General features: G+C 39.8%; 1 protein-coding gene across 1 annotated transcript in view; it reads left to right on the top strand.

Annotated features, from left to right (window-relative positions):
* The window catches only part of ROS1 (ROS proto-oncogene 1, receptor tyrosine kinase), a 112,890-nt gene extending 87,934 nt beyond the window's left edge, over window positions 1–24,956 (top strand). The window contains 6 exon segments of the mRNA XM_029223909.1: window positions 233–362; window positions 6,456–6,553; window positions 6,771–6,974; window positions 8,007–8,141; window positions 16,287–16,450; window positions 24,066–24,956. Of these exon segments, the coding sequence (XP_029079742.1) occupies window positions 233–362; window positions 6,456–6,553; window positions 6,771–6,974; window positions 8,007–8,141; window positions 16,287–16,450; window positions 24,066–24,376 (1,042 nt within the window). The 3' untranslated portion in view covers window positions 24,377–24,956.
* Window positions 24,957–26,820: the final 1,864 nt, after the last annotated feature.

Below are 26,820 nucleotides of genomic sequence, written 5' to 3'. Positions count from 1 at the left end.
AACTCCCTCTGTTCTATCCACATGCCTTGGCCACTAGGGGTTGCAATATTACCTCTGTAAGGCAGGCATGCAGCTGGGTTCTTGGAAAAGGAGGCTTTCATTTATTAAGAGGAAAAAAAAAAATCAGGGTTTTGAAGGGAACCAGAAATAAAGAATTGTTCTGTTCCATAAAGATCCTCACTAGATTTTTGTCGTTGTCATGTTATCCTGCCTGTCTCTTTTCGCCTTTTAGTAAGTTTAATCACCCCAACATTCTGAAGCAGCTTGGGGTTTGTCTGCTGAATGAGCCCCAGTACATCATCCTGGAGCTGATGGAAGGAGGAGACCTTCTTACCTATTTGCGTAAAGCCCGGATGACATCGGTAGGAAATGGGGTCCACAGTATTGGTTATGTAATGCAGATAACCTATAAGTTCGTCTTACTTTCCTTTAAATTCAATAGGCTGCAGTTTGGGCTGATGGTAGAAACTTAGAAGACTTCTGTCAAAAAAATTCTTATATTTCCTTCATGTTGGATGAGTCAAACTAGAACCCTGGGCTAATGTCTCGCATCTTCTGGCTATCTGAGCCTGCTCTTAGTATCTAGTGGAAAAATAGGTCCCTCCCTGCCAGAATCATGGTTTCTGAAGAACAGAGAATGTGTAGAGTTTCTCTGTACTTAATCTATCTCCCTTCCTGTCCCAAATTGAAATTTCCAGCCCTTAGTCTTACATTTCTCCCAGCTGACTTTTCTGTGTGGATTTTCACAGGCGTCTCAAACTTTGGCCAAAACAGAGCTCTTGATTTCATGCATCCTCCTTCGTGCCATCCATCTGGTTCCTTACTTTTCTTTTCCTACAACCATGCTAATAGGTCCCGTCCACTCTAGGGTCCTGCTAACAAAATGCAGCCCCGATCCATCCTCTCCATGTCCGCAGTGCCTAGAGCAGCATCCAGCACAGTGGACGGTGTAAATACTGTGGCACGTGTGGGGAATGAGGGCCGGGGGTCTCAGCACCTGTGGGAACCTGCTTTTAGGTCTCAGGTGAGAAACACCTGAGACAAAACAAGTAACTAAAATTTAAATGTGTAGTTTTAAAAATTACGGGTTTTATTTCTATTGAAATAAATTTCTATTTCTATTTATTTCTATTTCTATTATTTCTATTGAAGTATACATTATATAGCTAAAAAACTGAAACGTATGACAAGGTTTATGGTGAAAAACAGGAGTCCTGTGCTCTATCTCATCCCCACATCCCAGGCCTCTGCACATTCCTTCTGGTGTTTACCTCCACTTTCCTAAACGCTCTGCTTATACTGCTGCAGTATAAGTGAGTTTTCAACCTTGGGGGAGATCTATCGACTGCCTACTGCAAGAGGCAAGGATTTAAGCTCTTAGTCACGTACCAGCCTGACCCCACCAGCTCTACACACAGAAAAACTCTGCTTTCCCCATCCTCTGACAGTTACCCCAATTTGCAGATGAATCAATATTGCAAGTTTATGTTACTATGTCTATTTAATTATTATTTGCTAAGTTACTCAAATACTATGATTGTGGTTCTTCTCTTGAGTAGTTTAATAAATGCCCCCCCCCCATTTGCTTAGGTTTCTATATTCCTAAACTCTCTGACAGAATTGTAACCCTTCTCACAATATGGGTATATATATGAGATAATCCAGCTCCTCACTATATTTTTCCTGGACACTTCCCTCCTAGAGTTGATACAGGCGCTTGTCCTCTGGTCTCTACAGAGCTGTTACCCTAGGGGTTTCCTTCACATGTACCTTGGTAATTTCCATGTTGGACCTTTATTTCCTCAATTCCACGGCTTCTTTGTTCTGTTTTAGAAAAGAGAAAGCATGCAAGGCAAAAATCTTTTTTTTTTCATTATGAGGAGCTGTTCTTCCCTCCCGCCCCACACTTGATTAATAATTTGGCTGGATTCTAGGTTGAAAATCCCTTTTCCTCAAAAATAAAACTCCTGCATCTTTGTTTTCTAGCTTCTACAATTGCCTTTAAAATGTTTTATGCCATTCTGATTCCTGGACATATGATCAGTGACTTGCTTTTTGTCCTCTCTTTGGAAAATTTTAGGAACTTCTTTTTTTTTTTCCCTTATAAATTTATTTATTTATTTAGTTTTAGCTGCGTTGGGTCTTCGTTGCTGCGCGCAGGCTTTCTCTAGTTGCTGCGAGCTGGGGCTACTCTTCGTTGCAGTGTGCAGGCTTCTCATTGCAGTGGCTTCTCTTTGCTGCGGAGCACAGGCTCTAGGCGCGCGGGCTTCAGTAGTTGTGGCGTGTGGGCTCAGTAATTGTGGTTTGCAGGCTCTAGAGTGCAGGCTCAGTAGTTGTGGCACACGGGCTTAGTTGCTCTGTGCATGTGGGATCTTCCTGGACCAGGGCTCAAACCCCTGTCCTCTGCATTGGCAGGCAGATTCTTAACCACTGCACCACCAGGGAAGTCCCAGGAACTGCTTCTTATCTGTGGTACATTTTACTCATCTGGACACTCAGCTTGGAAAATCATCCCTTTTACTTCTGGGATTTTTTAATAGTATTTCTTTGGTAATAAAGAAAACTCTTTGTTCCCTTTATTTCCTTGTTCTAGAAATCCTAGTAGTTGGATAATGGTCACCTTTGTTGTATCCTTTTCTTTTATTAGCTGTTTTCTCCTATTTTCTACTCTTTGTATTTTTGCTCTCAATTCTGGTATGTTTCCTTAATTTTTTAATAGAATTTAAAAATTTAATTTTCCACAGACTCCTTCTTATATTTTGACTGCCTCTTAAAACAGTATTCTGATTTTTCCGTACATGCAAAGTCTTCTTTTATCTTTCCGAGGATACTAATCATAGTTTTTTTAAAGTGTTAATTTGCTTCCTGCATTGTCTTGACTTCCTTTTTGCCTCATTGTTCTGGGAGCTGTTTGTAATATGAGAAGCTTTTCTCAAATGTTTTGTAATTTGGGGCTGGTCTTCATATTTAATAGTGAGACCTAAGAATCGGAGCCTATGTCTGTGGCAGCTTCCTTTTGGTTGTCAGGGGGGACCCTGATGTTCCGCTGGGGTCGCCTGATGACAGCACCTGGATGTCTTCCCTGGCATACGCCAGTTTCCCCAGAGAGGAATCTGCTGGTCTCCTGCCTGGGCAATAAACGCCTGAGCCTCAGTCAGGGAGTCGAGTCCGGGAAGAAGGCGGGAGGTCTCAAGGCTCAGGATGAGGATGCTCATTTAATTCCCTTCTCCATTTTTAGCACAGCGCCTTAGTATGACTGGTATCTTTGAACTTGGAGTTGCTCTGGTTCTGTGTGTGTGTGTGTGTGTGTGTGTGTGTGTATGTGTGTATGTGTATGTGTGTGTGTGTATGTGTGTATGTGTGTGTATGTGTGTGGGGGGGGTGGTTTAGCAGAGGAAAGCCTCCTGCTGCTGTGGGGTGGGGATCTAGGGTCTACTTAGCTCTTAAAACAAACTTTTAAATATTCACCTTGCTTTCAGTCCTGCCCCTCAACCCTGCATTCAGAGATACTTGCTACCTCGAATTCCAGAGTGTTCATGCGGTTCTATAGTGAAAAACATCACTTAATTCTTGTCTTCTCCCTCTGCAGGCAGCCAGCTTTCATCTCTCTTGGCTCTGCTAAATGACCACACCTCCACCTGCTTTCCTTCCTCCAAAAATGTTTCCTTGCGCTCTATCTATTCTCCTGATCTGTTTATCCTCTTGAGATCACAACATTTCCTCTATAATGTCATTTTAGTAAGGTTTGGGGAGAGAATAAAACTAAAATGCATAAATTCAATTCCTCATCTTTAACAAGAAAGTGACTCTGTAGATTTTTTTTTTAGTTTTTTGTGGGGGAGAGAAGAGACAATGAAGGTGGACTAAAAGAACTCACAGAGCTGCTTTTCCCAAACTACTCTTATTCAGCCAGTGTCCTAGTGGTTCTGACGACTGGTTCTCAAGTGCACTTCAGTTCTTCCACTGCCTTTCCTGCTGGCTACCAAGGCAGCGTCCATGATTGTCTCTTTTGCCCTGACCTTATCGGACAGGGTGCCCTTAGGTGCTGAGTGCCAGAATCAAGGTGCGGGGTCCACAGCGGAGGGCCACGGGCTCTACGCCCCCATCAGTCTAAGTTCACATGGGGCCAGCCGCCTCTCCACAGAGAGTGCTACAAGCACCCTTCTCCCCATCCCCACTCTGAGACTGTTTTGTTGGGTTGAATGCATAAGGATTGACTGCAACTGGGTTTATGAACCTTAGTCTGGTCTTTCATTTTTAGGACTCAGTTTCTGCATCGTAAAATGGAACACTGAATCCAAAACTTTTTCGGCTTCTTTTAGCTTTGATATTCTAAGATTGTAGTAAGATAGAAAAAGTGAACAAAAAACCCTATCTATCAAAATAATACAACTACATAGCCAGACACAATTCACTTCATGAAATTTTCGCCGGGTATTTATTTTACGACAGTGGAGGATGTGGCTCTTGCTTTCAAGGGCCCTGCCACATGGTAGGGTGGGTAAGTCACATATGAATGAATCATTTAAGGTAGAAAGAGGGAAGGCCCATTAGAATGGAGTAGAGAATACACTGCTGAAGCACAGAGGAGAGAGAGATGATTTCCAACTGGGGAGATGTGAGAAGGCTTCACGGAGGAGGTCTTCTGTTTGGGACACAACCAAGGTGTGAGATAGAACAGTTTCTGAAACTACACTGATATGAGTTATATAAAAGGCTTTGACTAGGGATGGACAGAGATGGATGTTCAATATGTCTGGAGGGTTTGGCAAAAGAAAACAGGTGGTAGCGGAGGGCAGCATCTGGGGTTAAGGAGGCCCGACATGGGGTAATGAAATGTTCCAATAGGTCGTCACAGGGGCTATTAGGAGCAAGTTACAATTAGAGATTCAAACAGTCAGGCAGCATTTGAAAATCTGTCAGCAAGGAACATGGCACTAGCCACCAGACTGAAGTGCAGGAGTAGGATTCTCTGCGAAGAATGTCTTCAAGAGTAGAGTAGGTTTTGCCAAGGGCAAAGCAGGATTCCATTCACAGAGGAACCAATGAACCAGCTGAGACACAAGGCAGGGACTCAGACACAAGGCTGTGAGACGCGCGTCTAGTGGACCTGAACAGGGCTGCAAGGGATTGATTCTTGGGAGTAAGACTGAGTTTAGTTTTAAGACATAGGTGTGGTTGAGTGGGACCATGGCAATGTTGAGTCCCAGAATTCAGGATTCTTCCTACTTTTTGGGACAAGACATGAGCTTGTCAGGGGAGTCAGAGGGAACAGCATTTAAGAGCACCCGTCTATGAGGAATCAAGGGATTTCAAGGTTGTGAATCCTTTGAGATGCTCATTGAAGGATGTGGATGGAAATCAAGAATACGGAGGGCATTCCAGGAATGATAGAAGGAATAATGAAGAGAGGTTGAGAAATGCAGAGCAGGTATAAGGAACTGCAAATGGCCCAGTATGACCAAAGCACAGATTGTGAGAGGAGAATCTATGGAAAATAAATGGATGTAAAGAGAGGCTGGTGCAGCCTGGGGCTGCCATGGAGGCTGTGCTCAGGAATCTGTAATAGACTCTAGACTCTACAGGCAGTGGGTCACAAAAAAGTGAGCTAATTAAAGCACAGGAGGCTGGAGACATGGGAAGTTTGGGAAGCATCAGATAGGGATGATAAAGGCCTGAAACAGGGTAATTGCAGGGAAATGGTAAGGGACAGACAGTATATGAATATAGCCTCCAGGAAGGAACTTTGAATTTTTTCCATATGGTACTAATAAAAACTTCAACTGGCTTTGTTCATGTAGAAATCATCGCAGCCAGTACAGGCTCAACTGTATATTTGTGCTGGCTCTCTTAGATGAGAGGAGTAATCTGTGACCTTGAAATAGAGTATTGCTAACAATTTCTATGGGGCCCATATGGAGAACAAGCCCATTGTCATGACTGACATTACAGCGTGACATTGGGCCAATAATTAAATTGATTAAACTATCATCATTACTGCTAATGAGAACAGCTACTGTTTATTAAGTGCCTGTTATGTCCCAGCTAGGTTACATAGCTTATCTCAAATCTGACACAGTTAGTATTATTGTTCCCATTTTACATATGAGAAAACTGCTTAGTGAATTAAGCAATGTGAGCAAGTTCACACAGCTTGTAGGTAGCAGAACTAGGTTTTAAACTAGTCTGTTTGATCTAACACCCTGAGATCTTTCCAATAAAGATTCTATATTGCTTCTGCTTACTAAAGATAGTCTTATTTATGTATATTTTGGTAGAAAGCATATAAATGTAGTTATTTTCCTCTTTGTTGGAATTCTTTTACCATAACTAAAAATTCCTTTAAAACGTCATATATATGTGTGTGTACATGCATATATATGTGGCCAAAAATATACATATAAATTTTGTGCAAACTGGAAAAGTGCCTGTAATTTTTCTTTTATTTCTTACAGTTTCACGGTCCTTTACTCACCTTGGTTGACCTTGTAGACCTTTGTGTAGATATTTCAAAAGGCTGTGTCTACTTGGAGCAGATGCACTTCATTCACAGGTACAGTGACATTCTGGATAAAGGGTTCTTATGAAGATTGGCACAAGAATCACCTGTAGTTTGGGTAGAATATACAAGATAATTAACATTTTCATTCCTTCAAAATAGCAATAGTTTCTGTTAAAATCTCTCTTCTCTACAGACCTCCTAGTGTTACCTGTCTGATCTCTGGAACTTTATTATTATTATTATTATTAAAGTATAGCTTCTGCCATAGGGATCTAGCAGCTCGGAATTGCCTCGTCTCTGTAAAAGACTATACTAGCCCATCACGGATAGTGAAGATTGGGGACTTTGGACTCGCGAGGGACATCTATAAAAATGATTACTATAGAAAGAGAGGAGAAGGCCTGCTCCCTGTTCGGTGGATGGCTCCAGAAAGTTTGATGGATGGAATCTTCACTACTCAGTCTGATGTATGGTGAGCTTAACAGGACACAGAGAAACGTGGGCAGAACCATCCAATGCCCGAGCCAGAAGGGATCTTAAAAGGTCATCTAGTATTGTTTTTTACGTGAGAAAACATAAGACCAGAGAGGTTAAGTGATTTGCCTCAAGCTAAAGTGAAAGCTGGTGGGCAAGGAAGGGCTATTCCTGGGTCTCAACAGTTTATACCTCTCCCTCCAATTCGTTTTGATCCGTTACCTTACTGGTGTATGTGGAATAGAGCCATTTATTTCAGATAGCTTACTACTCTCCACAAGTGCAGAGGCTATGACTAATAGGAATTGGTGCCTGTGAATTAATGTCCAAGTATGTGTCCAAATGCCTACTATTTTGGGATGTTTGGTCATTAATTTATACACAGAATTTAAATCATGGATCTCAAAACGATTAGGACATGAGGGAGGTTTGGACAGCTCTTTATTCTTTGAATAGAACCCCTCATTTTTGCTTGTTGACCCCAAACTTTTGATTAGAGCTGCTCAAAATGTAAAGATTCATCCAATACCTTTTAAGCTGGACTGGACCTCCGCAAAACTGGGGATGAAATAAAGTCGGTCTTCAGTGTTGTCAGTTTATATTCATGCCTTCCCTCTCCACATTTACTAGCACTCAAACTCAGGAAGAAAGGTGAAATGCTTTCTTGCTCACCCCTAGTGTGTTTGCATAATGAAGCTATGAAAGCCATAGGTAATGGAGGTCCGCAGTGCAGATTCAGCCAGGGAAGAGGAGCACAGTGTGTGTGTGTGTGTGTGTGTGTGTGTGTGTGTGTGTTTGTGCCCCCACTAAGCCTTCCTATCACCTTTGAAGTGTTGCTAGTATGCAGTTGGTTGTTCTCTTTTTCTTGAGGTCAACTTGCTTTTAAGTCTCCCATTTGCCTTTTATGGGGCCAAAAATGCCAATCACAAAGTAGGCTCTGATAGCCCCAGGAATAATTATGTTGGAAAAACTACTGTAAACATGACGTTTCTAATATGTATAATTAAAGCAAACTCTTTAATATCTTTAGGTCTTTTGGAATTTTGATTTGGGAAATTTTAACTCTTGGTCATCAGCCTTATCCAGCTCATTCTAACCTTGATGTTTTAAGCTATGTGCAAACAGGAGGGAGACTGGAGCCACCGAGAAATTGTCCCGATGATCTGTAAGTTAATTATGTTCCATAAGTACCCAAGAACAAAAAATTGTGCACATGCAATCACGTGCCTCATTGGTATGGTATTTTTAAATAAAAACTGAATCTATATATTTGTATATCTTATGTAAAATGTAAATTATTGTGGCACTTAATTTACTAAATACATGATGGTTTCTTTTTATTTATATATATACATGATATTTCATTTCAGAAGCAAAATCTAGAACAGCAGAATATGTTTATACTCTAGGTTAAGAGAATTCTAATAAATAAATAAAAGCTCTTTGTGTATATGTGTGCGTGTGTGCATGTGTGTGTGTGTGTGTGTGTATTCACATATATACTCATTTCATTTTGGAAGATCTAATTTGACTAACATCTTAACCTGCATATTAAAAGGTTCTATTAACTAGAAATATATTGTTTAAAAGTTGGATTGCTTTTGTTGATAAAGCTGATATTGGGATATAGTACTGCTAAAAATTATATAGGTTGTTATCTATTTATGAACTTCACAAGAAGTGGCTACATAAGTATTAGTTACTTTATCAAATTGATCCTGGCAACTATTGAATTCTAATAGACTTGTGATCCTTGGAACAGTAGGCGATTTTGATCTAATTATAAACAAAAAACAAGCCAAGTAATTTTGCTGAGTACTAATCTACCTTTTTGTGAACAACCTTGGCAGAAATATCAAGTCTTGACACTTTTTCTAAGAGGTGTTTTACCCAAGAAATTTCTAAAAGAACATATAATCAAAGTATAAACTCCTCTGTTGTGTGCACTACACCATGCTAAGGACTGTATGGAATACAGAGGTGTTTAAACCGGAGCCACGCTTCTTCAGCATCTCTGAATGTATTTTGAAAGAAAAGACACACACATGGAGCAGCTGGATAACAAGCCAACATGTAATAAAGTGCTAAACTGCGTGGTACAGACAAGTGCAAAAGGAATTAGCAGTATGCGGATATACACCATGATTGCACTGCCTTGCCTATGCTGTGTTATTTAGAGGATTATTCAGACTAGAGCCAAAGATGATTAAGATCTGGGCACCTTGGCTGGATGTTCTATGGGTGAATGTTTTTGTATTATTTAAATCTTCCAGCTAGAAGAAGATTGGAATCACTGTCTGTTTCTGTTTAGCTCTTATAGCCTCTGGGATATTTACAGAAGGATCAGTTATACACATACCTGAACAAGTTTGGTGGCAGTGTCTAAAAGTATGACTCATGATCCTTTTGGGGCAGATGGAAAAACTTATAGAAGTTAGGACTAAGAAAGTTACACAAAATTTGAAAAACTTTAGTCTAGGGCTTGAGGAAAAAAACCCAGCATACCTAGGTATAAAATACATTTTAATTAAATAGTTAGCAAACTAATCACTGTTTTGCATCTCTTACACATCTATTGATCACTCAGAAAATTTCTCCCAAATTTCAGTTGCACGAAATTTTCCTTGTGCTGTTAGAATTCTATTTGGCATATCTTCCCCTCTAGAGGGTAATGCACCTCATCATAATTAGGCTCTTTTTTTGGATAGGCACTCTAGGAATCAGTCACTGAATTATACGTTTTGACTTATGTGTTCATTTATTTTGTTTGGGGAAGAGGGAGGTGGATAATTAATTGCCCTATTGTGGAGAAGAAAAATGCGGGTATGTTGAACTTTGCTCTATCCAAAGGTATCCAAAAATTCAATTAGAAGGAGGAGAAAGAAGGAGTGCTAGAAAAGTTCTAGAAAAATATTCCTGATTATAAGTGGAAAAAGATAATATTCTATATAATTTTATCTTGAATAATTATTCAGTTGGATACATTATTGCTCTAATTTTATAAAAATATAGTTTCCTTGAAGCTAAAATTTCCATTGCTGATTTTGAAGTTCATTTGAACATCAGTAATTAAAAAGTGAACAATGCTCCAAGCCCTCTAAGGGCTGCATGCTCCAGACCCCTAGGAAGGGTTAACGACCCATGGCCAACCAGGAAGACAAGCTGTGCTAAGGAAATGGAGCTCTCAGCGATGCCATTCAATCTGTCCACGGCCTTAAGTTGTCACGATAAAGATTAACTACTCTCCTTAGAGTACAGAGGGAACTGATTTTTATTTGAAGCAGTTCTCGGAGATCATAGGCCCAGCTTAGAGGGTTGAAAGTCTGTGCTGAGCCAGGCTGCACCTTCTATTCACTGCTTAAATACTCAGCACCTGGATGCACTCTGGGTCAGGTGAGTCCATAGATGGCTAGCTATTAATGGAATGTGAGAGTTCAGAGCATTCCTGCCCTTCTTTCCATAGCCTGGGATGTACGGTGCAAAGCCCAGCCCTCAGCATTCTCTTCAGCTTTTAGTTTGCACAACAACCATAGCACTCTCAAGAATAAACGGGATCAAAGGGCAATCTACATCAAGTGAGAGCTCTTTCACAGGTATCACAGGGGCAACTGAAATTACTGGAGAGTCTCTCAAATGACGGAGGCGACAATGCATGGAGGCTCACCACCTTATTTTTACCCCTTAAGAATATGTATACCTAGACGCTAATTGATGCTAACTGGGTCTTTCCGGGATTGGGTATTTTAAAATCTGTATTTTATGTGCTGTGCTTAAATTACTTATAGAAACTCATCCCCTTAATACTGAAAGATGCCATGGAGTTTTCAACTGTTGAATTTCAATTGCCTTACGAATCCAAGGATTTTACTCGTAGAGACTATTAATGAACATGGTTAATGAGGTTGTGCTATTGTGGAAAAAACTGAAGCAAAGAGGAGTAAAGGGGTTGGCATAGTGAATGGAAGAATTTGAACCGGAACACTTAGCTAAATGAGACATTTCAAGTATAATGTGTGAGTATCTGTTTAGAGGTAGAACAACCAGCCCAGGTAAATTTTAATAAAAGTGAAGGAGCTGTCAGTTTATTTAGACTAATATGCTTGAATATTTGTAACTATAACTTGGTACAAGTATTTAATGCATGATACTGAATTGTGACAAGTATGTATTTGTAAGGAAAGACCCCTATGCCAAAGATACAGTTGTTGGTAATTTACCTGAAAGATGTAAGAAATGCATTTTTTAGGATTGATAAAATTTTAAAAGGCTAGTCATTTATTCCATTGTCACCTTAATGCTGTTTAAGAGCACAAGTTTTACTCTTTACTTTTAAATGACTACTGCTTTATAGAGCTCCTCTTTTCTTAATCTAGGGCAATCCAGTGCTCATTTGGCCCTGGATAGTGGGAGAGAAAGGTTTTAAATACCATCAGGTCAATTGTTTTTGCCATCAGAGAGTTAAGAGTAAGGATGGACTCAATGTAAATTAAAGCCTCCATAGATGAAAATTAGGAATATCTGCTTAAATAACTTGCACAGATTAAACTTTTGGAGGGGAGTGTGAGTGGGTGAAGTACAGAGTGGCAAAGGGGCGACTGTATGGATGGCTTCTCTCCCCTCTCCCTCCGTCCTCCTCTCGCTCCTTCCTTCTCACTAAATCATCTCCATTAAGTGTCTTGAATACTTTGTAGAATGAGGTGGGATATAAATAAATAAATTAGAAACTTCATAATTGAAATATGACAAGTCTTGAGAGATTCAATGTATCCTCTGGCAGTATCTCAGAATCGCAACTTTCTTTTTAGAAGGGATAGGCTCCCTGTGGCAAGTTACACTTCACTTTCTCCTCTCACCTCTTAGGACAACCCTAAGATTCCCATCAAGATTCAACTTTAACTACTGGTTTAAACTCCATGATCGAATATCATTTACACAATGTTATTTCAGAGTCGAATTGTCTTTCACTGACTTCTCTGTCATCCCTGTTTCGAAATGTCACAGATTATAAAGAAATATGTAAAAGATTAGGTTCTTAGCGATGATTCTAATCTTTAAAAAATAAAGCCAAGTTTGGCACTCCATATCCAGAATGTAAATTCCTTGTAATATATATGAAAAGTCATCAGATCAATACTGAAAAACAGACCAATATTAGGTTTCTCCATGATACTCTGATATTGAGTATTAACTCTGACCTGAGGTGCTTGCAAGAATGAAAGAGATGGAAGTGGAGTCTGCATGCCATATACAGATACAGCTATTTTAAATACAATGCCTATGATGATTTCCGCGTCATTGTCACCTAGCAATTGAATATTTTCTTACTCCCGCTCCACTGTCATTGTCTTAGTCTAACACCATTATCTCTCACCTAGTCTTCTTCAATAACTTCCTTCGCTTCGTCCCAGCTTACTGGACATATATTCACTACCAAATGTGAAATAGCTAGTGGGAAGCAGCCATATAGCACACGGAGATCAGCTCAGTGCTTTGTGACCACCTAGAGGGGTGGGAGAGGAAGGGTGGAAGGGAGACGCAAGAGGGAGGAGATGTGGGGATACGTGTATCTGTATAGCTGATTCACTTTGTTATACAGTAGCAACTAACACACCATTGTAAAGCAATTATACCCCAATAAAGATGTTAAAAAAAACACAACTTCCTTGCTTCCAACTTGCCCCTCTACAATCAATTCTCCACATATATCAACTAGAGTCATCCTTTAAAGATGTAAAGGTCATGCCCACTTAAAAACCTTGGACAGCTTCCATTGCAGTGCCATAAAATCCAGCACCTAGCCTGGCCCTTGATCTGTGTGATCCTCACCTCTCTGACCTCATCTTTTATACTCTCCCCCTCAATGACTGCTCTACAGCCACACTGGCTTTCCTTCACATTCTAAAATGTGCCAAGCTCTTTCCCAATTTAGGAATTTACACATGCTTTTGCCTCTTCTAGTGTGTTCCCTGACTTCCATCCCCACCCAGTCCCCATGACTAGCATCTTATTTTCCTACAGAGTTCATTGGCTTAAACATCGCCTCTGCAGAGGGTCCTTCTATAAGTAATTTGCCAAAAATGTTCCATCTCTAATTAGAGCTCACATCTGTTTTCTTTAGTACTTTTTTTTAGAACTTATAATTTGTAATTGTATATTTATCTGTTGATATGGTAGTACTAATATTTTTAAATACTTCCCAGTTTATGTTTCTTTAGCAGTCTTTCTCTCTCTGCCCCCAATTGGCCTTCTAGTTCCAGAAAGTAAAAAAGAGAACAGGTACTTGACCTTTTTAGTGAGTCAGTAGACTTGGAAATGAAGCTTGGAGGAGAGAGAGGGTTATCTGTTGGGCTGGCTAAAAAGTGTCTTTGATTTTTAAGTAAAAATAAAAGACACATTTTTCATTTTCACCAAGAACTTTATTGAACACTGTATTCACCCTCTTATTCCACTACCTTCTGACATTTTTCAGGCAACTTAATAATTCCATCTTCCCAAAACTTATCTTTTTGAGCAAAGAACTGTTCCAGGTGTCTTTTACAGTCTTCCAGGGAATTGAAATATTTTCCATTAAGAGTATTTTGTAAAGACCAAAATAAATGGAAATCTGAAGGCACAATGTCTGGTGAATACAGCAGATGAATCAGAACTTCCCAGCCAAGCTGTAACAGTTTTTGCCTGGTCATCAAAGAAACATGTGCTCTTTCGTTAACCTGATGGAAGATTATGCATTTTCTGTTGACTAATTCTGGACGCTTTTCGTCGAGTGCTGCTTTCAGCTGGTCTAACTGGTAGCAGTACTTGTTGGAATTAATCGTTTGGTTTTCCGGAAGTAGTTCTTAATACAGGATTCCCTTCCAATCCCACCACATATGCATAACCTTCTTTGAAGACCGGCCTTTGGTGTGGTTGGTGGTGGTTTATTTCGCTTGCCCCACAATCTCTTCCATTCCACGTTATTGTACAGTATCCACTTTTCACCACCCATCACAGTTTGTTTTAAAAACGGAATGTTTTTGTTACGTTTAAGGAGAGAATCGCATGAGGAAACACAGTCAAGAAGCTTTTTCTTGCTTAACTTATGTGGAACCCAAACATAAAAGCGATTAACATAACCAAGCTGTTGCAAATGATTTTCAGCACTTGATTTGGACATTTTGAGTATGTCAGCTATCTCCCGTGTGGTATAACGTCGACTATTCTCAATTAATGTCTCGATTCGATAACTATCAACTTCAACTGGTCTACCTGACCCTGGAAGCATCCTCCAGCGAGAAATCTCCAGCACGAAACTTCACAAACCACTTTTGACACATTCGATCAGTCACAGCACCTTCTTCATACATTGTGCAAGTCTTTTTTTGCGTTTCGGTTGCATTTTTACCTTTCTTGAAATAATAAAGCATAATATGCTGAAAATGTTGCTTTTTTTCCTTCCACCTTCAATATTGAAATGGCTACACCAATTTTGATAAGTTTTTTTTATAATGCACGCTGATGTGACAGCTGTCACATACAATCTAACAAAATTGTTTTGAATGAAGTTAAAGACAACTAAGTGCTACTAGAGCCACCTTACGGAGAAAAACGAACGAACCTTTTAGCCCACCCAACAGACTCCTTTAGCTCCTTGTTAGCTTGCTAAATGCCAGGTGTGAGCAACGAAACCTATAATTCTATATAAGGATAGTCTAATAAAAAAAGAGGAATTGAAGAGAAACTCAACTCCTTCTAAGCCCCAGGCAAGTGTAGGAAGAAGAGACCTTAACAGACAGAGGTAGAAGGATGAAGATGTTGGATATTTAGGTCTCGAAACCTCTGTAGGCCTCAGTTAGATTAGGTGCAGGTGACACCAAGCACAGGGAGCAACTGCCCACTCCTCCCAGTTTGGCAGGATGGCAAGGAGATCACTGAGCAGGGGATCCCCCACATTGACACGGACACCCAGCATCATGAACAGGGTAGGATGGCATGTCCAGACAGGGAACATGTAGCTTGCCCTTCTAAGCCTCCTTTGTTTCCTGTGTAGAGTGAACATTTTGTTGAAGGCTGGAGATTCAGCCGAGGAGCATCTTCGGGCATGCAACAGAAACAGGAAGGGATTTCCTGGGCCTTGTCGGCAGATATGGGACATGATGCCGTCTCAGAGGCCTGCAGCTAGAGAGAGAAAAGGGGGGACCAGTTCAGGGAGAAGGGCCAAAAGAACAGGTTAAAGGGATCATAGACTGCAGAGAGCAGCTGATGCCTGCAGGATGGACCAGACCAGTCACTCCTTATGGAATTCATCATCATTCCATTCTGAGACTAGAGAAGGAGGGCACAGTGGGGTCCAAAGGATCCTTCACTGTGCCAGTACAACTCACAAAAGACTTTCACCCAACATAAATCCTGATACCATCTTGGAGAGGAAGACAGAGGGAGTAGGAATAGCCTAAAGATAAGAGAGACTGAGTTATTATCCATAAAAGACTGAGGATTACCTAAAAAGGGTGGTTTAAAATATTGGAATGGGCTAGGTTATAAATGGCATTGTACTAATTTTCTTCTACTAGGTGGGGTTTTGAGAATTAGAACTATAAAAACTATAAAAGAGCTACATTTTCCCCCTGCTCCTATGAGTTGTAGTGGATAAATTTTGTCTCCCTCTTACGTTTGCTATATATATCGTATGAGGACAGGAGTCACACTGCCACATCTCTTGCTCTTGATATACTGCTCATATATAGTAAGTGTCCAAAAATCTTTGCTGAATGAATGAATGAACATTAGTCAAGAGTTCTGCACAGACATTTCTTAGACAACCATTAAGGAAAAGAGAATGTTCAACCAGCTATCTATGTCTAGGAGAACTGAGTCTCTTAATGAACCTGGCAGTGTAATGAAGAGTAAAAGCATTAGAACTGGATCTGATTTCTACCTCTGGTTCTGCCACTAAATATCTGTGTGGCTTGGAGTAAATCTTAGATTTTGTTTCAGATATCAGTGTATGAATGTAAAATTTAATCTCAGCTTCTTCAGTAATTTTTATAGCTGTTAGTTTCCTAATGGGTTCAGTAAACATTTTCCAACCATCTATTTACTATCTATTTATTTAGATTAATAACTGCTGAATGTCAGCTTTTCAGAAGGAAGATGCCAGCCACTATTATATAAGAAACAAAAGCTTTTGTTCTGGTTCAGTTATATTAATTACGGAAAACTGGCAATACCTCAAATTCTTTTCCTTCTGAAATGACCTTACCTGGGTTATCAGTAATGGCTACCTAGTCATATCCAATCACTATTTACTTCGTGTCCTTACCCACATATCCAGGTGGAATTTAATGACCCAGTGCTGGGCTCAAGAACCTGACCAAAGACCTACTTTCCATAAAATTCAAGAACAGCTTCAGTTATTCAGAAATTTTTCCTTAAATAGTATTTCTCAACGCAGAGGAGAAACAAACCCCAGTGGAGTCATAAATGAAGCCTTTGAAGGTAAGTTTGATTCTTCTTCAGAATTTTTGGGTTTTCTCTACAGTGTGAACTGAATAAGGTTAAAATGGGATGTAGGTGGAATACATCTTACAGTGCGTAAGAAGAATAATATACTGGCACCATCCTCATAATCAAGTATTTATTGTACTCCTCTTTGAAAATAATTTTGATTTGTTCATTAAATTAAAAAAAAAGAATAATGGTATGGCCCCTGGATTTATAATTTCAGATAGTAAGGATGAGAATTAACATGTTAGACTATATTTTCATGAGGCCTGTTCTCTCCGCCCTCCACCCCTCATGCCAGTTTGCACCTCAGTGGCAGAGCTGAGTTAATTATAGTTGATGGTACATTATCGTCATTGGTCTATGCAAGACTTCTCTTTCATTTGTTTGTTTAGTCCCTTTGTCTCCATATTCCTCTCCTGTTCTATTTCCTCCCTCCACCTGCCAGGCAGCCATACTAATGTCTTTAATGTGTATCTTTTAATTTGTTGTATATTGTATGCATGGATACTGTCGTGTTATGTAATGCTTCTTTTCTTTCTTTTTCATTAAGTACTGTGTTTTTAAGAGTCATCCATGTTGCTATGTATATGTCTAATCTGGTGCTTTTAACTGCTACTAAGTTTGCTATGATTATTATAGTGGGTCACACCTTGCTAAGGTCTACTGTGATTCCACTACAGTATTTTGGTATTAAAACACAGTAGTCACTTAATTCATTTCCAAAATCAGATTTACAATACATTTGCCTAATTGGCTGCAGAAAAATAAATTTTAAAATGATCCTTTCCAGCTGCTCTTAAACTTCATCCCATTATTAAAAGTTCATAGGACCCTTTGTTTTTTTTCAAATGCAAACATTCTTGCTTAGAAATAAACCTGGCAAGATGGACCATGACTCAGAATCCCTCAGAAATTAAGACTCTCCGTCTCTGCACTGATTGATTACACAATGGCTGATGGTTGCCCTGGAGTCATCTCTCTACAGTGAGACCTTCACCGCGAGTGATGCACTTGACTAATAATAGCAGGGAAAAATACGAAGCCCAAGGACGAATATCTGCTTGTCTTGTTTGCTGTGTTTCTGACTATACATTTTGAGTAACTTTGGATCCATGACATGAATGGAGATAAGACTCTGATCATGAGACTTCTTTAACACAAACAGCTAAGTGACAGATTGGAAAGGGCTGTGCTTGCTTTGAGCATGCGTCCTGATCCTTAACAGAATAAGCCTTGTTAATAATCTCACATTGGCTCTACCTGCCTTCTCATCATGGAACCGAGCTGATTCTAGGAGTGCCAATGGTTGAGCCCTTACAAGTTATAACTGCAAGGCAACCCCATTTTTCTGGAGGGTTCTATACGTATACCTGACTGTGTGAAGATCACCCAGGTTAAGAAAAAACGTATCTATAAGCCATTCTGCATACAATAAAATCCTTCTCATTTTCTAAACGTTTGCTTAATGTATTCCTTTGAATGAATTTTTGAGAAAATTTAAAAAGTTATTTCAACAGATACCTGTTGACTTTTGTGCAAGGCCTAGTATAGTGGTAAGCACCTGAATTTAATGTGTACCATTGGGATGCTTTAAAGAAAAAAAAGAGGCAAGAATATTTCTTTCCCTTGAGAAACTATAGAGTCAGTTTCTTTAATCTTGTATGTAATATTTAGTAGTGAGCTGTTCTTCTACTGGTGATTTTAAAAGTTGTCCTTGTCATAGGACTGTGTCTCTATCCACAGGAAAGGTGAGTGTCACCAGTCCACTACTGAATAATACTGTTTTGCTCAAGCCATTTGAATCTGCCCCTGCTTGGCCTGGTTCTTATTGGTTGTAACTTCACATATGGAAACTTTAGAGGAACAACAATCTGGGGTGGTTTGCCAATATGTAAAATGAAATCTTTTGTTCCTGAGGTAGATGAATGGCAGTAAGTGGGTTGAGTTGATTGCAGAGATGTTTGAAAGGCAAGCAGAACATGGTTTTGCTTACTGGGCACTGAAAGCATGATTTCCTTACTAAATCACTGCTCTGATCTCTAGAAGGCAAAGCTTAACTACTAAGCCTCTGATTCAGATTTTCTTGTGAATATCATTTTTGTGGCCTTTATAAAATGAAACACAATCATCATCTTCTTAAAGGTTTAAAAAAGAATTTTTATGTTATTTTACAATCAATCAAAAAAGTGACTCCTGATCCTTTCCGATTTTTCTTCTAACTTTCCTAGTAATTAATCTCTGTAATAGTTCTTGCTATATTATTTTTATAACTGTATTTAAAGATCTTTATTAGAAAAGTAATTTATGTTTATTGTTTAAAAAACATATAAAAGTACCTAAGCAGTGTAAAAAGTTAGTCTCTTCTTCCCTGTCCTTACTCCCCGTGCTAGCCATCGTTTGTGATTTGATTATATACTTCCAGATATTTTATATGCATATACAACCATTTACAGATATGTTCATTTGTGTATGTTTGTATACATACACACTGGCTGGTAGTCTAGAGGAATGAGTGAGATGTAGATTCTCTGGTCAGTTCTCCACCATTTTTCTTTTTTTTAACAAATGAGCTTATTTTCGAAGATTTGGTGAGCAGATGATTTTAAACTACATCTTCTGCCAGAAGCCAGGAGGCATTCTGTTGCCACTGAGAGGGAATTCATGTTCTGTGGGAGTCCTGCGGCAGCATGCCAAACCTACACTGTATGGCAGAGGGAGAGTCAATAAAAGCCACTGAGAGGTTAATCCTAAACTGAGTCCTGCAGAGGGGTGAGAAGAAGGTATCCCAGGATAGAAGGAGCAGTATGTAGAAAGTCAGGGAATAATAGAGAATGGGGGTTCACAGAACTGCAGGTAGTTTATCACACTTGACGGTGGGAAATGGCAAGTGATGAAACTGGAGGAACGGTGGTCACACTAATCACATAAGAAATGAAAATTAATGAAAGCTGAAGTAATGAATGGTGACAGGTATAGAAAGAAGGATATGGAAACCAGACTTACCACAGGCGTAGATGCTAGAGGATTTGGCATCTAATTGGGTGAAGAAGAGAGAGGAGACGATGGTGAATCCCAGTGATTTGAGAAACTAGGTGCAAAGCCATGCTCTTCCCAAAGGCGGGGGCACAGGAGGAGGAACAGCTTTACGCATGTTTGGTTTGAGCTGAATGTGGGAGAAATGAAGAAGCCCAGTATTCAGTTGGAAATACAGGTAGTTGAAGTCAAGGGTGTAATTGAGGTTATTCAATTAAAGTGTATAGAATTAGAAGAGAAGTAAACAGTGGATGGGACCCAGAAAACGGCCAATATATGAGGGACTGACAAAGAAAGATGATGGGCACTGAGAGGAGAAGTCAGAAAGGGAAGAGGAAGGCTGTCATGGAAATCCAAAGGAGAGAGGCTCACAGACTTGAGAGTGGTCAAATGCTGCAGAGATAAAGAGTTCCATAGGGTTGCGAGGAATTTACAGTTGACTTATGTTATATTTTAAAATTCAACTCCTCGCTCACGGAAGCCTTTCCTTCTAATGACTACAGACATTTTATATAAAAATTACGGAGGCTGTCATAATGGTGTTAGAGGGCCTGAGAACTTAGTTTTACCTTAGGGTCTACCAGAAGTCTCCATGAACCCTTAAGAAAATCCTTTCACCATGTAGCATTACCTAGTTCATCTATGAGACCGAGGTAACAGTACATATAGAGAACAAAACTCTTTTTGTGAATGGCTTTTAATTGCAGTATTAGTTAACTTTATTTTAGCACTTTTTTATATATCACTTGTGCTATATAAATTTAACTCATTAAATCCTCACAATAGCCCTATGAAGTGGGCATTATAATATTACCATTTTACAGCTGAAAAGATTGAGGTTAGTAACTTGCCCATGGTCATCCTGCTGAATGGGGCTGGAGTAGGACTCTATTCTAGAGCCTTTGCTCTCATCCTTCACAGAGACGTGGCTATGGTTAGAAAACTGCTCCCACACTCTCCCCACTTTGTTTTCTTTGGTATGCTGATTTATTTAGGTGCTAAGTTGTTGAAAGACTGAATTAAAATTCTAAATAATATTAAAAAAAATAGAGAAGCAGACATAATGAGGCAGAATAAGGATGCAGGAAGAGGTTAACAGGGAATATAATCAAACTCTGATAATTTAGATAGAAACAAGTAGTTCTGTGCCGTGACAGATATAGAATTTTGGTACAAGAGAAATTCACATTCTGAGATTTACAATGAATGTAAATCCTGATGATAAGGAATAGAAAGAGATACGGGGATCACCAAAAATTTTGATAATTCGATGTGACTGAACAAAAGTGGCAGAGAAGGGCTTCCCTGGTGGCACAGTGGTTGAGAGTCCGCCTGCCGATGTGGGGGACACGGGTTCGTTCCCCGGTCCGGGAAGATCCCACATACCGCGGAGCGGCTGGGCCCGTGAGCCATGGCCGCTGAGCCTGCGCGTCCGGAGCCTGTGCTCCGCAACAGGAGAGGCCACAACAGTGATAGGCCCGCGTACCACATAAAAAAAAAAAAAACAAAAAAAAAAGTGGCAGAGAAGAGAGAAGAAATAGAATGAAAAGCAGAGTTTGCATATTTGCAAAGGATAGAAATCATGGAACAGTCTCTTCAAGGCAAGCCTAAACTTAATTACCTTTTAAGTAAAAGAGAATGCATTTAATAATAGTTTGCTGCTTTGCAGACTGGTGGGCATATTTAACAAAACTGTAAGAAGTCTTCTTTGTTATTGTCAGAGGTATGTAAGAAGAGAGGAAAGCCACTGGGAGGACTGTTTTGGAAAAAAAAAAAAAAGGCATTAGGATTTCAGGGAGCAATAATACCATGCCTATGCTATGGTCCTACTGACCTAATGGGGTAGAGAGGGGATAGAGAGAGAAGATTAGTAACATATCTGGGGATCTAGTAAAAATATCCCAGTGACTTCATCCAAACATTTGTGTAAACATCACCTCATCAGTCCCAGAGAGTTCCACAGGAAACAAATCTAAATGCTCTTCTGCTGTTCTAAACATAGCCAGTCAGCCAGCATATGTCTTGTCTGTAAATATCCTGTCTTACTTGGAAGTCTTTATTTTAATATTTCCCTCTTAAACCAAGGGTTGCCAAGTGCATGCCATCTTTGCTCAGGATCTCTCTCTGTTTTAAGGACCTGCAGGTTTTCTATACAGTAGTTTTTAAACCAAAATAAACAACCCGCCCCATCTCTCATAATTATGCAATAAGAAAATGTACTAATTGCTGAAAGCTTGCCAGGGTCAAGTTACTAAATATTGCCCTAAGTACTATGAACAAATGGAATAGCTAGCTAATGATTTTTCTTTGACATGTTGCACCAGAATTTGTAAAAAGAATTTATTTGCCTTATGTAAAAGATTTTTTTCCAAATAACTCAATATAGGCAAAAAACTAAATCATGTTTCAGTAGAAAGTTTCCCAATATGCTATTTAATGGACTAAATGTATGGCAGCGAAGCAGCTGATAGCATGAGTAGCTAGGCCTATATTGTAGGTGTACATTTTTGTTGAAATTCTAAACTCCTTTAGCCCGATTTCTTTAAGCCCTTCAGGAATATCATCCTAGTTTCCTCAGTAATCTGGGCTGCCCGGCAATTTAAAGTTAAATATCCTATTTCTTGCTATCATTTTTTGATATTTTCTATTGCTATTATCATGCATAGCAAGTTATTCTTATGAGTTTCTCAATGGCTATAAGTACATATTGACAATAATCATAACAGTTGGATCCTTCCACAGATATTCAGCACTTAGGCACTAACCAAACCTGACATCTGATAAACTTATTTCTGTGGGGGGAGATATTGTACAACACTATCTGACTATTTGTGTGGTTTGAAATATACTAGGATGATGTTTGAACAGTGAAGAGGAACATGGGGTGATGCCCAAGAACCTGTGAGCCTGTAGCTCGGGCTTCTTGTTCTTCAGCAGTGGGGGAGTGTCTGAAAATGAAATAAACACCTAAGAAGACAGAGCAAGGACAGTGATTCACATGCTTCTTTAATAAAATAGGCTTTGTAGTTCAGGCTTGGAACTTGGTCATAGGTAGATCCGTTAAATTCCATCAGGGAGTAATAGATGCAATGGTGCTTCCCTTAGTCCTTTGAAATTATTTAAATTTTCCCCATATTTCAATTTAAATAAATCCAGCCTGGGTGTAGGTCAGGGCCAAGCACAGAAGCTTGGCAGCCCGGCAGGCCTCACCCACACATTTGGATGCTCTTGTGCTGGAAGTAGAAGGAGGAGAAAGGGAAGGACCTGCATCTACTGACTGGAATGTTTCTGATTAGTAAAACGTGATGCTGTATGAAAGGACAGTAATATTTCCGACTGTAAATTTTTCATCCAGGTAGTAACACCCAGAGATTGGAAAGCATTGTTAAAAAGCAAATAATTCCCACAACATACATTTGCATATTTATCTTGTTGACTCCCTAGAATTTTGCGGAATGTTTCAGAAACCCTGCAATTAGGTTTCAACAAGAATTCTTATACTTTTCTAAGTAAGAAGGTCAGCTTCTAAGTAGAGAAAGACAAAATAATATAAGCACAATTGTGAAGAAGGTCAAACTACCCTCTGGCTGCCCATCTTTCTATTGCCAGGCCCACCTCACAAACATGTGTGTCTGGAGTCAGTGCCTCTCAAGGACTCCTGCAGGGCACACTGCCCACCACCTTCTTGTCACACAGCATGGCAGCTCCACTCTCCCCTCAGGGAGGTGAACATGAGGACACAGATTAGAGCCAGACAGTTTAGGTTCAAATTCTAGTTGTGTGACCTTGGGAAAATTGTTGAACTCCTCTGTCCTCAATTTCCTCATCTGTTAAATGGAGATAGTGCCAGTACTGACTTAACAGGAGAATGAGTTAATATATGCATTTCGCTTAGAACAGTGCCTGGTACGTAGTAAGTACTCTGTAAGTATTAATAACAATTATTATTATTATATTTCATATCAGTGCTTATCACCACCCGACATAAATTTAGTTTTGCACTAGTTTATTGTCTGTCTCTCCCCATTAGAATGTAAACCCCAAATAGCAACAAATGTGTTTTGCTCACTGCTGTATCATCAATACCTAGGACACAGCCTGGTGTGCAGTAGGCATGCAATAGATATTAGCTTAATAAATGATTAAATTACTTTATCTAAAGAAATACATCTTTAAAGGTAGGTATTTTAGCTGATGTGGCAAGATGAAAGGGTAAGCACTTCACACAAAAAGGGCCGCCCTAGGGCCACTTAATTCCTGTCACAAAGACCATGATCTGTTTCACCTGTTATGGCAGAGTTAATCACCTCTGTGCTCTCATCACTTTATGTATTCCTTTCTTATATACGCACACATGACCTTCCATGGTACTATTTCTGCTTTCCTACTACACTGCAGTAGCGTCAAGGACAGGGAACATGTCTTGGACTTTTGTGTTCCCTTAGTGGTCATCATAAATATTTGCTGAACCAATGGGTAAGGCTGGTGTTGTTCTAATTCTCACACAGCCTGGATAGTACAGATAAAGGAAACCAAACAGATGCTAGAATAACTTTTGTATTTTTTTTCACAGATGAAGATGGTCATATGATTTGTTTGAATTCAGATGACGTTATGTCAACTGCTTTACTGGAAACCAAGAACCAAGAAGGGTTAAACTATGTGGTACTGGCTACGGAATGCAGACAAGGTGAAGCAAATTCTGAGGGTCCTCTAAGCTCCAAGGCATCTGAATCTTGTGGTCTGAGGAAAGAAGAGAAGGAATCACATGCAGACAAAGACATCTGCCAAGAAAAACAAGTGGCTTACTGCCCTCCTGGCAAGACTGAGGGCCTGAACTATGCCTGTCTCACTCACAGTGGATGTGGAGATGGGTCTGATTAATAGCTCTGTTTGGGAAATGCAGAGCTGAAAGAAAGCCTAGTAGAATGATACATGTTGTGGGTGGTGGTCTATGACTCTGAATTAACACAGGGAAGTTCCTGAGTTCTCATCTTGGCCCCAAGAGCCATTTGGTTTTAGTTGTGACAATCCCCATACCAACTGTCTAACCTTCAGCAGAATTCTGAGGTGAACCTTTGAGCATTTGGGAAAGCTTAGAAAGACTTATGAGTCTGGAAATGAAACTGTGATTCCTCACCCCGAGGTCCCTTAGGCCACTGCCCACCCTTCAATCTGGGCTGTAAGAGAAACATCTTAGTTAGGTGGTTAAAGACTCAACACTTATGTTTAGGGACCTGAAGGAGGAGGATGAGAAGTGTGCTCAAGGGGCCAAATGAACTACAGATTATCCCAAAAGGGACAAAGGAAGTGAATAAATAACTCTACACGTACAGAAGGAACTAGCACCTATGACATGAGAAGTCATTTGGAAAGCTATTACTACAATAAAGTATTGTCCTTAATGACTACTCTAAAATACTTTGTATTTTGGAGACTTGGAACAGCAGCTTCAGTCATAATGACAACAGGACTATGAAGGTCTCTACGTCCTAAAGTTTAGCATTCCACGATCTTTGGGTCATATAAAAGTCACTCTGTGACTTGTGTGCTGTTACAGAAATTAGCTAATATAAAGATGGTTTTTGTTTGCCATACCTTTTATACATAACATACTTAGGATTACATTTACTATCCAAGTGTCCTTAAAATTAAACATAAATGATAATATAACGTTAATTCAAGCTGTGTGATTTTTAGCAACCACACAAAATAATAAACACCTAAATGAAAACTATTAAAAATTAAATGAGAGCACCTAAATGAGAGCAATTAAAAAATTGCTGCAGAGAAACACTCTGATTTAAAGCCAGTCGTATTTTTGCAGTTACCCATTTAAATCTGAAAGCCTCAAATGCTCTAATAGCAACACCAATGAAAGTATTGTGTGTTACTTAGTTGCAGTATACAGGATGTTCACGAGCTATAAAGAACACTTTGATCATAACATTTGCTAAAAACTACTGTGGAAGAGGAACACGTATGTTTTCACCTTGGATCATTTAGTTCATTTTAAAATTTGCCTACTGCCTGAGAACCTGCACAGATGATAGGCTGTACGATGAGGAACACAGGGAGGTCAATGTGTCAATTCTGTGGTGAACAGCCCCCAAGTAAAGGTCCAGGATTTATGGCCACTCTGCCACATCTGTCATCTCACTGAACAAGGCAGAATATTTTCCCTCTAATCTTTTGACTTTCTAATGGGCACTGATCATTCTTTTTGTTAGCCCAGCATATGATGCCCCTTCCTGTGTTGGGGAATTCCTCTACCATTATATTTCGAGTGGGAGCTATGCTCCATTTGCTTCCCCGAGATTTCTCACAGTAAGAAGGCAGGCAAGTGACCCTAGCCCCTACCACTCAGACACAGCCACCACAGGCTTCTAATTGAGAGCGAAGGAAGCAAAGAAATAGGAAACACAGTGAGTCGTCCCTGGTGACGGTGGCAATTGCAGTTGGTCTAGCTCCCAGCATGCAGTGTCCAGGGCCAGGAGAGTCTGCAGAGCAAGTCTGGAGCCTAGTGCCTCTGGCAGCTGGGGAGGCCAGACTGGCCTGGTTCTGCTGTCTGCTTCTGGCCGGGCTCCCTGTTCCATAGCCTCTGAGTTGGGTTCTCAAGCTCTCCCAGGGATTCTGTGACTTATCTCCATAGCCTTTCCCCCGCCCTGTATTTACATTTATTGATTCAATCCTTTAATAATTTATTCAACATATAGTTACTACATGCCACGTTCTGTTCCAAGCACTAGAAATACAGCAATGAACAAAACAAAATCCCTGCCTATATGGAGTGTAGTTCACCTACTATAACTACTAGTGTAGTTCACAGTACTGAGCATTTGGCCAGGTAGCAGTTTCAAAAATAAAGAAAATGGGTAACATGGAGTGTGGTCATCTACAAACACTAGCATTAACAGTTCATCCTGTCCTGGGAGAAGCAAAAGAAATGAGAGATAGGGAAGAGCAGACAGTAGAGGGTCTTAGTGCTAAACCACAGAGTTTGAATTTCATTCTGTAGTAGATGAGTCATCAAAGCTTTTTTTTAAATTATCTCCATAGCCTGTTAATAAATGTTTTTCTTTTAAATCAGCCAGAGTCAGTTTCTGTTTCTTGCAACCGTGACTTTTGCTCTGCCAGTGCCACAGACCTTTATTTTGGAATACACAAAGGGATTAGAAGCATATAGAAGAATTCGATTTTCAGTACAATACATTTGCATTACAATAGAGAAATTTATAGAATAGCTGAGGGGAACGGCCGGTAAAATATCATGTTTCAGCTAGGATATAAGTGCAAATTAGTAGTCTTTTTTTATAATTCATAATGAA

Source organism: Monodon monoceros, unplaced genomic scaffold (assembly GCF_005190385.1).
Source record: "Monodon monoceros isolate NGI ecotype Baffin Bay Population unplaced genomic scaffold, NGI_Narwhal_1 Super_Scaffold_15, whole genome shotgun sequence".
Taxonomy (NCBI): domain Eukaryota; kingdom Metazoa; phylum Chordata; class Mammalia; order Artiodactyla; family Monodontidae; genus Monodon; species Monodon monoceros.
The sequence above is the reverse complement of the archived record's forward strand: the minus strand, read 5'-3'. Positions and strand labels throughout refer to the sequence as shown.